General features: G+C 45.8%; 1 protein-coding gene across 2 annotated transcripts in view; it reads right to left on the bottom strand.

The window, feature by feature from the left end:
* Vldlr (very low density lipoprotein receptor) overlaps positions 1 to 14,210 on the bottom strand; it is a 35,048-nt gene that overhangs the window by 16,557 nt on the left and 4,281 nt on the right. For both annotated transcript variants that reach the window (XM_050159119.1, XM_050159126.1), the window contains exon 2: positions 3,326 to 3,445. In XM_050159119.1, coding sequence (XP_050015076.1) covers positions 3,326 to 3,445 — 120 coding nt within the window. The remainder of the gene's footprint in view (positions 1 to 3,325; positions 3,446 to 14,210) is intronic.

Raw genomic sequence — 14,210 nt, 5'->3', positions numbered from 1 at the left:
CAGGCCTTCAGCCAACGCTTGGTTTAACACCAACCAACCCAAAGTCACTGAAGCTACCGGTACTAAGTCCCATAATTCACAGCGCCCATTCAAACAGCCTAAGGCAAAAAATACCAATTCTATTACTAATTCTTCCTAGGGCCAACTTAGAGTCACAATATAATGTGTCATCCATTAATTAGACCAGGACAGTAAAGACAAACAAACCAGGTAGCTTGGCCACCGTGCCCGTGAAGGAGTCCCGGAATCTGGAACTCTTGCCAAAGCAGCCAGAGAAGACACACCCACAACCCATGATTGTCTTTTTAGACTAGGTTCTCCCACATCTCTGTGCCTATACTTTCTGCTTAGACTTCTGTTCTAAAACATCCCTCTAATCAATATTGTGTTTGTAAATCAGCCAAAGCCTGCAGTGTGTTGTAAATTTAAAAGAGATCCCCTGGCATGAGGGGTTTAAGCTAGGTAGGGAGGCTTGGAGGCTAGGGCTTACTCTTAAGCCCCCTCTCATTCAGCCTTTAAACTTGGGAGATAGTCAGTTTGCAACATTCAATATGGGCTGATAAATTATGATGATCCCTAAGGGATTATTCATAGCCTTGAACTACAGAGCTAAGGAACCAAGGAAAGCCATGCCAGCTCATAAATTCACCCCTGTTTCTAAATCACCATCACACAGCATTAACACGGCAAATACTACACAAGGCTGGTGATCTCCTGGGCCCGTATGGAAACAGAGGCCAGGCTAAGGGGCTTGTTGCTGTAATTCACCCTGGGATCACCTCTGTAAGTGGCGAACGAGAGAACAGGGGAATGGCCATAAAGAGAGCAGATGGCTTTGCCAAGTGGAAAATGTCATGACGTTATGAAAGATCAGCTAAGCAACAGACAGTTTGAGCAAAGATAAGTTGGGGTGTGTCTTCCCAGAGATCGTCTTTCTCGGTTCTGAGGGTACACTATAAGGGCAAAGGAAGGATATCTGAATCACACACTGGCGTGCAGATAGAAAGTGTTCCCCGGGGGAGGAAAGCCATCAGATACTTACTTTGGGAACTCACAGAAACAAGTGACATGGAATCTACACTCAAATTGATTATACTCGTTGTCAGGCTCAGAAGTGAGCCCTCCCCAGAATTACAACTAAGCATGGGTTAAAGGTCAGATGGGGAAGTTGGAAAGAGGCTTTGGAAGTTCTAAGTAAATACATAGCTTTTCCATTTCAAACACGCATCTAAGACCGCTTTGGGTATGCTTGCACCTTCCCGTTTACCTCCATACCTGGGACTCAGCAACGAACCTGCCCATCAATGTGTGTAATTACCGCACCGCAGGTGATCCTGATTCACTTTGCTGTTCATCTTTCTCTTCCCCTCTCCCAAGCCCTTCTCCCAAGGGGCTGGTAAAGAGAATCTATGCAGAGAGGACTTAAGAAAATCCAGTCATTGTTCCTAAGATGACCCAGGTGTCTCTGTTGAGTTAGATGATAAGACCTTCTATAACAGGAAGTATAAAAATACGTGGGGGATAGTTTCTGCCCAATGCATGATTTCTCGGAAGCCTTGCCGCTTGCAACCAGAGAACGGCTGAGAAGAGGTCCTCCTAGTGAGATACGGATTGAGAAAACCATATTCCCTAGGCAACCTAGAAATAGGGAAATCGGTGTTCTGTGGAGCAGACTGAAATCTTTACATTAAAAGCACACGAGGAAAAGGAGAGCGCAGGAGACCTATTCTTCGTAAGCGTTTTTTTTTTTTTTTCAGAATGGGCTTTCAGAGCCGCCGCTGTCACTGGGGTATTGCTGCCGAGGATGCTGTCTGCAGCATTTTAATGGTGATAAACAAAGGAGCAGGTAGTGGCATAATGAACTTGGCAGTCTCTGAAACCGCACACAGCCTTTCTTTTCTTTGCTTTCCAAGTTCTGGGATAGGCATGTGCCTCCACACCCAGTGTCGTATGGACCATCTTTCTAAAGGCAAATGACAGTGGTCACGCTAATCTTCCCACTCAACACTGCTCTGGGATTTTTATAATGGAGACCAGAGGGATGAAAAGGTAAACCTCAACAGGAATTCCAGGTCTGTGTGACCTTGACATGTGGTTCTCTGCTGTTCTTTGCGACATGAGGTTATGGGGCTTTTCACACAGGCATTTCGCACAAGGACCTTTGGATCATTTCTGATCAAGGCTATGCTGTTATGGTCACATTCGTTAGGGAAGAGAAGGTCTTCTATCCTGCCTAATGCTTTCCAGTAAGCAAGCATTGCGAGCAGAGAATTAGAAGACTCCTTATCTGATCTTTGATGTGTGCTGGCTTGTCCTTTCTATGCCAGAGTTAGTTAACTAACTAAACTTTACAGGATTTTGTTCTGGCCATAGCTTGCTATCATCTTGAATCAGAGCCATTTGTGAATTTAAAGATTTATTTATTTTGTTTATGTGTACATGTGTGTGTCTGCATAGTTGCATGCCGTGTGTGTGTGTGTGTGTGCGCGCGTGTGTGTGTGTGTGTAAGTGCAGGGGATTCTCATGGATGTCAGGTAAGGGCATCGGATACCTAGAGCTGGGGTTACCGGCAGTTGTGAGCTGTCCAGTATGGGTAGTAGGAGTTGAACTCAGGCCCTCTGGAAAAGCTGAACACAATCTTAACCACTAAGACATTTCTCCATATATCCCCCTGCTCCAGTTTATAAACGTATAAAGTTACTTTTGAGCAATCTTCTTTCTGCTTCTACGTCGGGCTTTTCTTTCCTTTCTCAGCTTCCTATAGCACGGTGTTTGTCTAAGGTGAGATAAACCAGGTCTTATCACGTGAAGGAAATCCCATATTCAAGTTGATTACTGTTCAGCTGGAAATTCTGCCACAATACTCTGCCTCAGCCCCCCTTCCTCCCTCTCTGAATCCTGTCCCCTCAGAGAGACAGCCAGACATCCAGGCTCCTCTTCCCAAGCTCAAGACAAGGCCTACGTAGAAGCCCCTAAACCAGCCACGCGAATTCTCTCCTGCTCCCTTTCAGAGAATCACTCAGGAGTGCTTTGCTCAGGTTAAACGTGGTCCTTTACTTTTTAATTCGGCTCAATTTGGCTTACTGCATTGGAGAAGAGACTTAATATCAGGGTAAGAAAGCCTTTCAATGACCTCATGTCAAATACGCAATTATACGCCTCCCGATCAGTAGAGATTCACTGGACTCCAATTCATGGTCATACCTTAAAGCGGATTTTATTTACACAATTTCAATACATTTGTAGAAACTAAAGTCATTGGCGCATTTCAACAAAACGCAGGAGTAACAACCAAGAAACTTGCTTGGTAACAAGTGAAACTTACCGCAGTTTTTTTCATCGCTGCCATCGACACAGTCCTCGTCGCCGTCGCATTTCCACAGCAGTGTGATGCAGCGACCATTTGTGCACTGGAATTGGGAATTATCACATTTCCCTTTTTTCCCTAGGATGAGGAAGGAACATTGAGCAATGCATGCATAGAAGGTAAGTGAGAGATATAAGTCCCCCGAAGCCCATGGATAGGGACAGCTTCAGACTCAGCACGGCTGTCACATGCTATGGGTCAGGCTTGGATGGGTTGGGGGGCAGTGAACTGTAGTATTTGCCATGCTTATGACCTTGGGCTCTCTGACCCAAGAGAGGCGGAGCTTTTAGTTTGCTGACATAACTCCTTTAAAAGAAAAAGGGGGAGCCAGGCTGAGTGGTGGGGAAGCCAGTGGTGGTAGGTAGCACAGGCCTTTAATCCCAGCACTCAGGAGGCAGAGGCAGGTGGATCTCTGTGAATTTGGGGTCAGCATGGTCTACAAGCAAGAGCCAGTTCCAGGACAGGCTCCAAAGCTATAGAGAAACTCTGTCTTGGGGAAAAAAAGAAAAAAAAAAGGAAGAACAAAGAAAAGAGAGAGAGGGTCAGGTACTCGCTCTCTCATGTGGTGGCCAGAGATCCGGATTGCTGTTTCCATTCACCCAAGGGCAGAACAAAAGACCACGGAGGCGGCTCTCTAACTTTGTATTCGTGAGTGTTCCTAATAAATCTTTGATATCCTTTTGTTCGGGCTCTCGTGGATTTACATGCTTCCGCCTACAGTGAACTACAGCAGCAGAGTCCTTCACTGGTCAACAGACTAAAACGGAACGCTAGATTTCCGGGCTTTCTCCCAGAGAGGCACAGCTGAGATGCCAGGTCCTAGCTAGTGGAATGCAAACAGAAAAGGAATGTAGATTATAGAGCTTCTAAGAAGTCCAATCACATGCCGGCCAGTGATGTTTTAGTCAGTGTGCTAACAGGTATCCAATCGCCAGTGGTGACCATAAAACTGTAACGGAGCAAAATAACCCCAGCATCAAGAGAACACGCAGCTGAAGAACCAGCTAAAGAAAACTGCAGAAGAAGAAATGCCTCTGAGGAAACTGACGGTGGAAGGGTTAGGAAAAGATTTCAGACTTCAAGTAGCTCAGGGATGAATGCACTGGAAGACATGGATACCCAGTACTAAGGTGTCCTCACAGACCTAGAGGGCTATTCACAGAGAACTGTCTGACTGAAAAGAAAATACAGAGCAGCCAAGCCACCATGGGCATATTTCTGAAAAATGTGAACGAAGGAAGAACCTGACCCAGAGAAAGTTCCAGTTCCCTCCTTCACGAGAGAGCCCAGAAGGACTTAGTACCCATAGGGTAAGGTACATGTGGGCCTGACCCTCTATGGGCCTAAGAGAAGGTGTGTGTGTTTATGTTTATGTGTTAGTTCTTAGGACAAGCTTTAAATACACAAACACACACACACACACACACACACACACACACACACACACCCCACAACAATAGAGAAAAGCTTATAGAGTAAGCATATAAAGAAAATTGTTGAGGGAGCGGCGAGGCTGCGTCTCCGGCACCCGGCCGCCCGCCTGGCTAGCTTATGCCCTGAAATAATTACACGGAAACTGTATTCTTTTAAACACTGCCTGGCCCGTTATCTGTAGCCTCTTATTGGCTAGCTCTTACATATTAATCTAACCCATTTCTAATAATCTGTGTAGCCCATGAGCTGGCTTACCAGGAAAGATCTTAACCTGCGTCTGCCTGGAGTGAGAGAATCATAGTGACTCCCTCATTCAGCTTCTTTCTCCCAGCATTCTGTTCTGTTTACTCCACCTACCTAAGGGTTGGCCTATCAAGGGGCCTAGGCAGTTTCTTTAATAAGAAATCACTCCCACATTAGAAAATGTTTTTTTTTTTTGTGTGTGTAACTGTACAGCATGTGTTTTAAGCTGTTATCAGGGTTTGTATTTTTAAACAGTGGGCCAGTGAGATGGCTCAGTGTGTAAAGTACTTGCTGCCAAGCCTGACTTTCTGGGTTCAAGCCCTGGCAACCCATGGTGGAAGGAAACAAACATAAAATCTTTAAATGTTTAAAAAGAAAAATAAGGATAATTCATCATTGAAGACAGAACTAGTTTCATGAACTTTTTCTAAGTTGAAGGTCCACTGAGAACACAGCGTTTCTAAAGTGACAGCAGTGTACTCGGCCTTGGCTTCCACTTATCATGCGCTCACAGGCTCACTCAGAGCAAGTTCCAACCCTGCAAGCCCATCTATCACCATTACACAGAGGCACCGGTTAACCTTTTATAGATAGACTTTTCTGTACCTTTGCCAAGTTTAGATATATTTGGATGCACACATACTGGCCATTGTGTTATAGCTGCCTACATTTAGTATTTAGTGCAAGTACCCTGCTCTATTCAGGTAGCCTAGAATCAACAGGCTAGCCGACATTGTCTAGGTAGGAAGTCTGCTAACCCACTGTGGTGGTTAAATGAAAGTGGCCCCCACAGGCTCATAAATTCTAATGTTTGCTTCCCAGTTAGTAGAACAGGATGGAAAGGATTAGGAATTTTCAAAAGTCCACACCAGCCAGACGTGGTGGTGCACACTTTTAATTCCAGCACTCAGGAGGCAGAGGCAGGTGGCTCTTTGGATTCTCTGAGTTCAAGGCCAGCCTGGTCTATGAAGCTAATTCCAGGATAGCCAGAGAAATCCTATCTTGATTTTAGAGAAAGAAAGGAAGGAAGGAAGGAAGGAAGGAAGGAAGGAAGGAAGGAAGGAAGGAAGGAAGGAAGGAAGGAAGACAAGAAAAGAAAAAGAGCCCACACCAAGCCCAGCGTCAGTCTTGCCCACCCTCTCTCTACCTGATGCCTGCAGATGGATCAGGATGGGAGTTCTCAGCTATGGGTCCAGTGTCATCATGCCTGTCTGCCAGATGCCATGCTGCCCACCATGATGGTCATAGAATAGCCCCCTGAAACTGTAAGCAAGCCCCCATTAAGAACTGTCTTTTAGAAGTTGCTTTGGTCATGGTATCTCATCACAGCAATAAAGTAACTAAGACAGCATCACCGCGTGTTTAAGTAAAGGAGCGATGAATTGCTCAACACTGTCATTCTTAGGACTCCTCTCTAGCATCGTGGCTATAGCTCTAAAAGAACAGGGAACTCGTTTTCCTTCCCTTTAATCCTTTTACTTCCAGGACCCAGAGGTGCGATGGCTCAGCAGGAAATGTACACTTGCTGCTAACCTTGAGACACAAGTTTTATTCCTGGAACCTATAGGACAGGAAATAAGTGATTCCCATAAGCTGTCCCCTGACCTCCTAGGCATGCTATGGAACACGTGTGCATACACATACACACAAAAATACATAAGTAAATAAATGTAATAATATCCCTTTTAATGTCTAAAAAATTGGGCATGGTGGCTGAAATAGAGGTCTTGGTCTTGGATTCAACCCCGGGTTAATGAACCTAGCTAGGCCAGGGACACAAGGGACCATCCCAAGGCCTCGGGACTCTTCTTTGCATAAACTGTGTGTCACCAACAACATGCAGACAACCCTAATCCTTAATAGCACTTCCTGGCTCCATCCACAGCTTTATTCAAGAGTAACACTGCTTTCACAAACAGAGCAAATGTGTGAGGGTGGCAAGGAGAGGGTACAAATGAAGGGTTGATAATGGTTCCATGTCTTAAAAACTGAGGCTTCCAAGCGCCTTTAATCCCAGCACTTGGGAGGCAGAGGCAGGCAGGTGGATCTCTATGAGATTGAGGCCAGCCTGGTCTACAGAGGGAGTTCCAGGATAGGCTCCAAAGCTCCACAGAGACACCCTATCTCGGAAAACAAAAACAAAGCCAAACCAAACCAAAACAAACAAACAAACAAACAAACAAAAAAAAAACCTGAGGCTTCCTTTGGAAAATATGTGTTCACAAACCAGTTCCAAAGACAAGTCAAAAGCATCCAGAAAGCATGGCCAGGAGTCAGTGGGGTGGTGTTTTTAACTCAGTGATGAGACAAAAGGAGCCACAGATCCGGTTCTGCTTTCCCGAGCTCAGTTGCTTTGGTTTGTCATAGTTATGCTATTTACAGAGGTGTGAACTAGGACTTCATGGAGGTCCTCCACGGCCAGGACATTTCCGGTGCTTTTGTCATTAGCATCTCCATCCTTCTGCAGGACCAGATTGCTTGAGGATAAGAGGGGCAGCTCCTGTCCCATAAAGGCCTCCCTTAAATACACCACACAGCCTTACAAAACCCAGCATGAAGCCTGGGGTGCATGCAGATTTGCTGGGGGGGGGGGAGGGTGGTTGCCAGCAAAAAGCCTTCAGATTTCCTGCTACCTCTCAGCATTTGCAGCTGGGGCAAGCTGGCATAGGAAGAGACAGGGCAGAGGCAAGCACAGACTGGAACTCTTGTGTGAAAGGCACAATGCTCTAGTTGGTCTCCTTAGTGTCAGCTCTGCCCTGCTGTCGGGGAGCTTTGTGGCTAATTCCCAAAGATGAAAATTTGGCTCAAGCCAAGATTACCACATGGTGTGGCTACCTTCAGGTACGGTGAATATTGCTTTTAAAACTCTCTGAACCTTTCCGCTCTTAAACATTTAGCAAGTTAGAACTTAGGTACACAGCAGTGTAACATGATAGTATTTCCTACCAACATTTCATAATGTGTATTCATTCTACAAATATTTTATTGAATAAAACATACTAGAGAGTTACAAAGCACACACGGGTGAGCATTGGTTGTTTGATTTTAATGCCAACAAGCCAAGTGTGAGATACCTGACTGTCCTCCTTTCCTCCCTCCCATTTCCACTGTGTTTCCAGAATGTTCTCCATATTCTCTCCAGGGGCCATTTGCTACGACTGTGTCCTTCCAGCTTTGAGGACTGTGGGGATGGCAGACATCTACTTTGAGGACTTTATTAGAAAAAGGCGTTTACAGTCAGAGAATAAAGGAGGAAACACAGAAAGAATGGTCCACTGCAGTCAGGATGCAGGGAAGGCTAAAAGTCTGATGTCTTAAGGGCATTCATTCTGAAGGGTGAGTCAAACCATTGAACTCTCTCTAGTGAGAACGATGAGCAGCCGACTTGGAGAGAGATTTAGAAGATAAAAGCAAAACAGAACTCTAGGACGAGGCCTGTGGGAGAACTTCCTCAAAAATGAGGCCGGTGTGGTGGATTCGGTAGACATTCAAGCTGTCGTGGGGCTAAAGCCCTGCACAGTAACATGCTAGGGCTAATACACAGTTCACGGTGCTTCTGGAGACTGGACTTAGCTGTAATTGCACAAACTCTCAACAGTAAGGCTCAGGATGCGGGCTCTAACAGGCATAAGCATTTCCGTCTGCTCGTTTCAATATCCTAAAGCAGAAAGGAGTTGAACTTCTACCTTTTCATATCTCACATGTGCCCACACCACCCAGGCTTCTGCCTGCTCATCGGGAAGTGACATGTCAACCACGACACACATGACCCTCATTTACACAAGGAAGACAGTGGGTACCCAAATTTTCTTGCTTGTCTAAAAGGTGATGGAGGAAAAGAGGATGGAGAGCCAGTCAGATCGATAAAAGGATCCTCTAAAGAGAAACAAAAAGACTGGAAGCTTTTCGGCCATGCCTCTCAGATTCTTAGCAGTGCTGCCTGCTTCTGTTTAGTTCTCTGTCTCATGTGCAGCCTGAAGAGCTCAGCCACTAAGTAGAGTGCAGAGACCTCAGGCACCCGCCCAGAACATTGTGGGTTTTCCCTACAGGTTCCAAAGAGATTCTAGCTCCCATCTGGGTGTTCCTCTGAGACCACTGGTGCTCAGAGGACCAGGACTGAAAGCACCACATGAATTAAGAAGCTTTTGGTTCTCAGAGCTTTGGGGATTATAGGATTGTAGACCCGCAGTCTATTTTCATCCATGAATGTTAAATCTCCAACTTGCTATTAGAGTTCATAGAGGGAACAGAGCGGGCATGAAATCACCCACAGCCGAGTTTCTTTTCATTGTTAAGCGGAGCTAAAGTCACAGTAAGACATAAATAACCTTGGGGGTGGAAATGCTGGGGACTCTGTACCCCTAGATCTGTCTGCTCTGAAAGGTGGGATGATGAAGTAAAATATAGTTTTCAGTGGGCTCCTTAAAACTGTAGTGTTGACAGGAAATACCCTGGGGTTAAAGGGATGGGGGAGAGGCAGGGACCCTGGAGTTGCCTCCATCATAAGGCAGAAAGACTCTTGGTGTTAGTTTAGGAATATGAAAAGGGTCCTCTTCTGTCAAGAGATTAAACTGTCTAGGTTTTCTGCAAGCTCTATTTTCTTTCTTTCTTTTTTCTAGTTTTTTGAGACAGTTTTTCTGTATAACAGTGCTGACTGTCCTGGAATTCATTCTGTAGACTAGGCTGGCCTTGAACTCACTGAGATTCTCCTGCCTCTGCCTCCCAAGTGCTGGAATTAAAGGTGCACGCCACCGCCTGGCTTCAGCTCTAATATTAAGCAAGAATACCTCTCTCCTTTTTGAGCCAGGAGATTTGAGGTCACTTGTATCTACCCACTTATGTGGCTATTAGAGTTAGTTGTGTGTGTGTGTGTGTGTGTGTGTGTGTGTGTGTGTGTGTGTTTGAAAAAGGGTTTCTCTGTGTAGCAGTCCTAGCTGTCCTGGAACTCGCTCTGTAGACCAGGCTGGCCTCGAACTCACAGAGATCTGCCTGTCTCTGTCTCCTGAGTGCTGGGATTAAAGGTGTATACCATTACCCCCAGTTAAAGTTAATAATAGATGTCCCAAAATGTCAAGGAATGTCCTGCTTTTGTTGTCACTTGTACATGTCACCAGACTTCAAGCTTACTCGAAGGTGTTTATGCCCCAGGAGCTGTGCTCACCTAAATAGTTAACAGTGCCTGCTACCCACACCCAGCAGTTCACTGGCTCCAGGAGGCATGGGGTTGAGTGCACAGAGATGTCAGCTTGCCATTATCTAATTGCTTCTGTGAGGGTTAACTTGGAAAACCAGCACGTATGCTTCAGTAAAACCCTGCACTGGCCTGACAGTGAATAGCCTAGCTGGCCTTCAGGATGGGCCACGGATTTCCCCATAGGCAGGAGTCCTCTGCTTGGATACCTGGGATATTGAGGAGATGCCGAGAGTATCAGGCTCAGAGAGAACTTGAATCTCTTGGTGGGGGAAATCTCATGTTGCCACACTCTGCCAGACTCAGCATTCAGTTCACTTGCCTACACATGAAGGTGTTATCATCCGCCGGTATTTCTTCAGTCCATTGCTTTTGGCACTTCTAGGGCCTCCAAGGGCATTTATTTTTAGTCTACCTCATCTCTACTGCTTGCTAATTTAATGCCAGGCCTTCTATTCAGAGGCTGAAACTCCTTTTAGGACAGGCAGATTTCTGAGTCAGCAAAATAAGTTTTCCTACAGGAATGAGAGGCTGTCAGAGGAAAACGCCGCAGCAAGGTGGCCTGGAAGAGATCCTGAGACGCCGAGGAATGAACTCCACACTTCAGCCGTCACAAGCTGTTCCGTTTACACCTGGCCGAGAGCATCTTACATTCAAAGACATATCCAAATGCTTTGTGTTGTTGGCCAATTGCTGCCCTAAGACTGACTTCTCATGTCTTAACTCATTAGTTCTATGTGACCTTTCCCCTTTTCCTCTTTACAGTTTGGACAAAGAAGGAACATAACAGTGACTTGACCAAGATTACACTGGGCTGACCTAAGATTTGAACCCAGGTTAGATTCTGGCTCTACATGCCATGCTACCAAGAGCACAAACTGCACTCACCAACTAGAGACTATATAATTCTGGAAATATTCCATCTGCTTGGAATTTAGCTAGTATGGTCTGCTTGTATTGATTAGGAGTGAAAAGGTTTCCCTTCTCAAAAAGACACTCTACAGTACAGTTTTATGGATGAGATAGTGCCCTATTTCCTGTTCTTATCGTAGCCTTTAAATATGCTGCTAGAATTCCTGTGGTGGCTTTTTCTAGAAGAACTGAGTCTCTTGATTTTCTTGAGCGGGATGCACTAACCAAGTCATATCCCCACCTTATCTACCTGGGGATAGAGAACAGCTCAGGGGACACCAGAATGAAGACCAAGAAGTTACAGAGGCAACAAATCATGGAAGAGGCTCTGTTTTCAAGGTTGTAGCCCTGAATATACTGTTAATCCCCCTAAGCCCTCATGACTGTCACTGTGTGCAGACAGGAGATAAATGGAAGTGTTTTATAACAGACCTGTCGATGACAGCCTGAACACAGCTTTTGGGGACACTGTATAGGTAACATTCATCCAGATGCCTTAGCAGACATGCAGAGTAAAGTGGCGTGTTCCCAAACATACCCTCTTCTCGTGTCTTACTTCATTTTAGTTGGCTTGTCACTTACTCTAAATCAGTAGCCCAAGAGGGAGCTCGGATTCTTTTCCCCTGACACTGGGTCATCAAATCCTGGCCACGTCTAATCCCTCATCTCTCACTTGATCTAAATTTAAATCACCCTTCCGTTTGCCTCCAGGCTGTCTCCTTCTCTCTCCAAATTAAGACAGTGATTTAAGCCCCTCGGAATATCCAGAAGGGCCAAGGATAGGATCATTTCCTGGCTTCCCACTGACTCCAGGATTGAGTCTCAGCTCCCTACCAGCTTCCCTTGACTTCTTCCTTTTTTTCATCACCCACCATCTGCTCAGGCTACCACAGCTGAGCTAACAGCTCTAAGGGGTTCCCCTTACTTTCCCTGCCTTTGACCGCCCTCATCAATGCTTTGTTTCTGTTTGTCCGTATGGTTTCTGTGGTCTTCCCCACGGGAGCACGTTCAGATAGCACCTCCTCATTAAGGTCCGATGGACCCTTAAACATTTCCCCAGAGACAAATATGATCTGGCTTCTTTCCCAAACTTTTCATACCTGTCCCAGTGCCACCGTGCACTTAGGGCTTGTCACCTAGCATCCAAAGATTTGCAAAGTCCTACCCAAATATCATGAAATGTATTAGTTGGTTAATGAATTAACCCGCAAGTCTGTTGTGCATTAGAGACTTTTGTCAAAATATTTTTCCAGCTTTTCTGGACTTGAAAGGAAGTGTGGCCTGCTAAATGAAGTTTTTCCTGCTAGAACCCTCTGAAAGATAAAGTTTAAGAGGTACCCTCTTCCTGTACCAGTGAGGGTACTTTCATCTCCTCTGGGTGGCAAGTAATCACTGAAAAACGACATAACTTGCACATCTGCCTGCCATAATTAGTGTATCAGCCATATTTCCACACGAGAGAGGTTCTAGCACGCGTGGAAGATCTAGTAAGGTGAGGAGTTAGCTGTGCCAGACCCAAGACTGACTTCTGACTTGCTATTGCTCTTCGGGAATGCTGACAATCGCCCGCTGTGGTTTAAATCATCACCTTCACAGGACCATTGGCAGAGAGAAAACCGCTTCTGGCGCTGGCATCGTGAAGTCTGAGTTGCTGGTGATGTTAGGGAGACATCCTGAGCTATAATCAAAGCAGCATGTGAGGACTCTCACGGTATCTTCAGCTGATGTCTGTGGCTTTCAGGACTAAGAAACCCCCCTCTGCTCACTCCATTCACAGTTTCTATGCTCAGCTCTCTTTGGATCTTGGATTTCCTGGTTTGACTTCCTACAAAGAAACCAAAATGGCACAAAGAGGCCAGCTCTCTGGGCTGACCATCAAGTGGTCCTGAGCAGATGGACAAGGGGGACTGGCTTTAGTTTCTAGCCTGCCTGCTAAATCTCCCTGCCAGCTAAGAACTACGACCTTAGGCAAGGTGAAGATCAGCGGCAGGCCTGGAGACCAGAATGGTATACACTAACCGTCTGTGTCGGAAATGCTAAGTTATAAACGTGTAAACTCTCAAATGTCAATCATCATTTCCTGGCAAACTGCACGTTCCCCTACCCCCTCACCTCCACTGCCAATACTATTTCTGGGCACACAACAACTGGCCACCTTGCCAACCCAGATGCCCCAAGTTAGTGGCAAGACTGGCCACTCTAGTGAGTGCCTAACCTTTCTGAGTTGTAGTTTCTTGCCCTAAAAGCACTTCGTAAATGCTGGCTCTGGCATACTCTCTCCCCTCCCCACTCTACCACACGAAGCTGGCAAAATGCCCTCTGCAGAAACGCTGAAACATTTCTGGATGGTCTCTGTGCTTACTCTCCCTACGCATAGCAGATTCTCTCTTACATTTTTAATTTAGAGCCTAAAAAAATGGCTGGCAGGCCCAAATCATCCAGGGTTCTCTGCATGAAGGCAAACTGGGCCCAGTTTAAGGTGGCACCTGCTTTCTCAGTTAGTTAACAGCAGTTAGTTAGCACGTCTAACTTGTTGGGATTTACCACTATCAGGGCCTTGATTGTAAATTTACACTAGAGCTTAGCAGAGAGATACTGATTTCTATCAAAAACAAATATATAGAGAAAAATTGAGCCAGTATTCACTTACAAAATCAGGTTCTCAAGAACTGGGTTATATTATGCCGTGGGGACCTCAGAACAAGCTACCAGTCCTCGGATTGTCCCCTCCTCAGAGAGGAGGAAAGACAGCCTTAGATTACTCCTGTTCAGTATGTACACTTGCCTCATAACCTCCGAAGAAGGGCTTTTGTTTTTCTTCAAAGTCATCTACTGCACTGTAGTCTGGGTGATCTCTTGAGATTATTTCAAGTTAGAAGAATCTATCTCCTAACGTATGAAGGGCAGCTGCCTTAGCCTGCCGTGAGACTCACCCGTGTTAGCCAGGTATATGTGTGGCAAGCACCATTTCGGCTCTGTAATGTGCTTAATGTCTCATAGGCTAGCGCGTGCGTGACAGCGGCTTTCCGAAGCAAGGTCAGGGCCGCCAATCAGGGCCAGGAC

The sequence above is a fragment of the Alexandromys fortis genome, unplaced genomic scaffold, assembly GCF_014885135.2.
Source record: "Alexandromys fortis isolate MF-2015 unplaced genomic scaffold, M_Fortis_MF-2015_v1.1 scaffold_10, whole genome shotgun sequence".
In the NCBI taxonomy this organism is placed as follows: Eukaryota; Metazoa; Chordata; class Mammalia; order Rodentia; family Cricetidae; genus Alexandromys; species Alexandromys fortis.
Note: the sequence above shows the minus strand (reverse complement) of the source record. Positions and strands in the feature narration are given on the sequence as shown.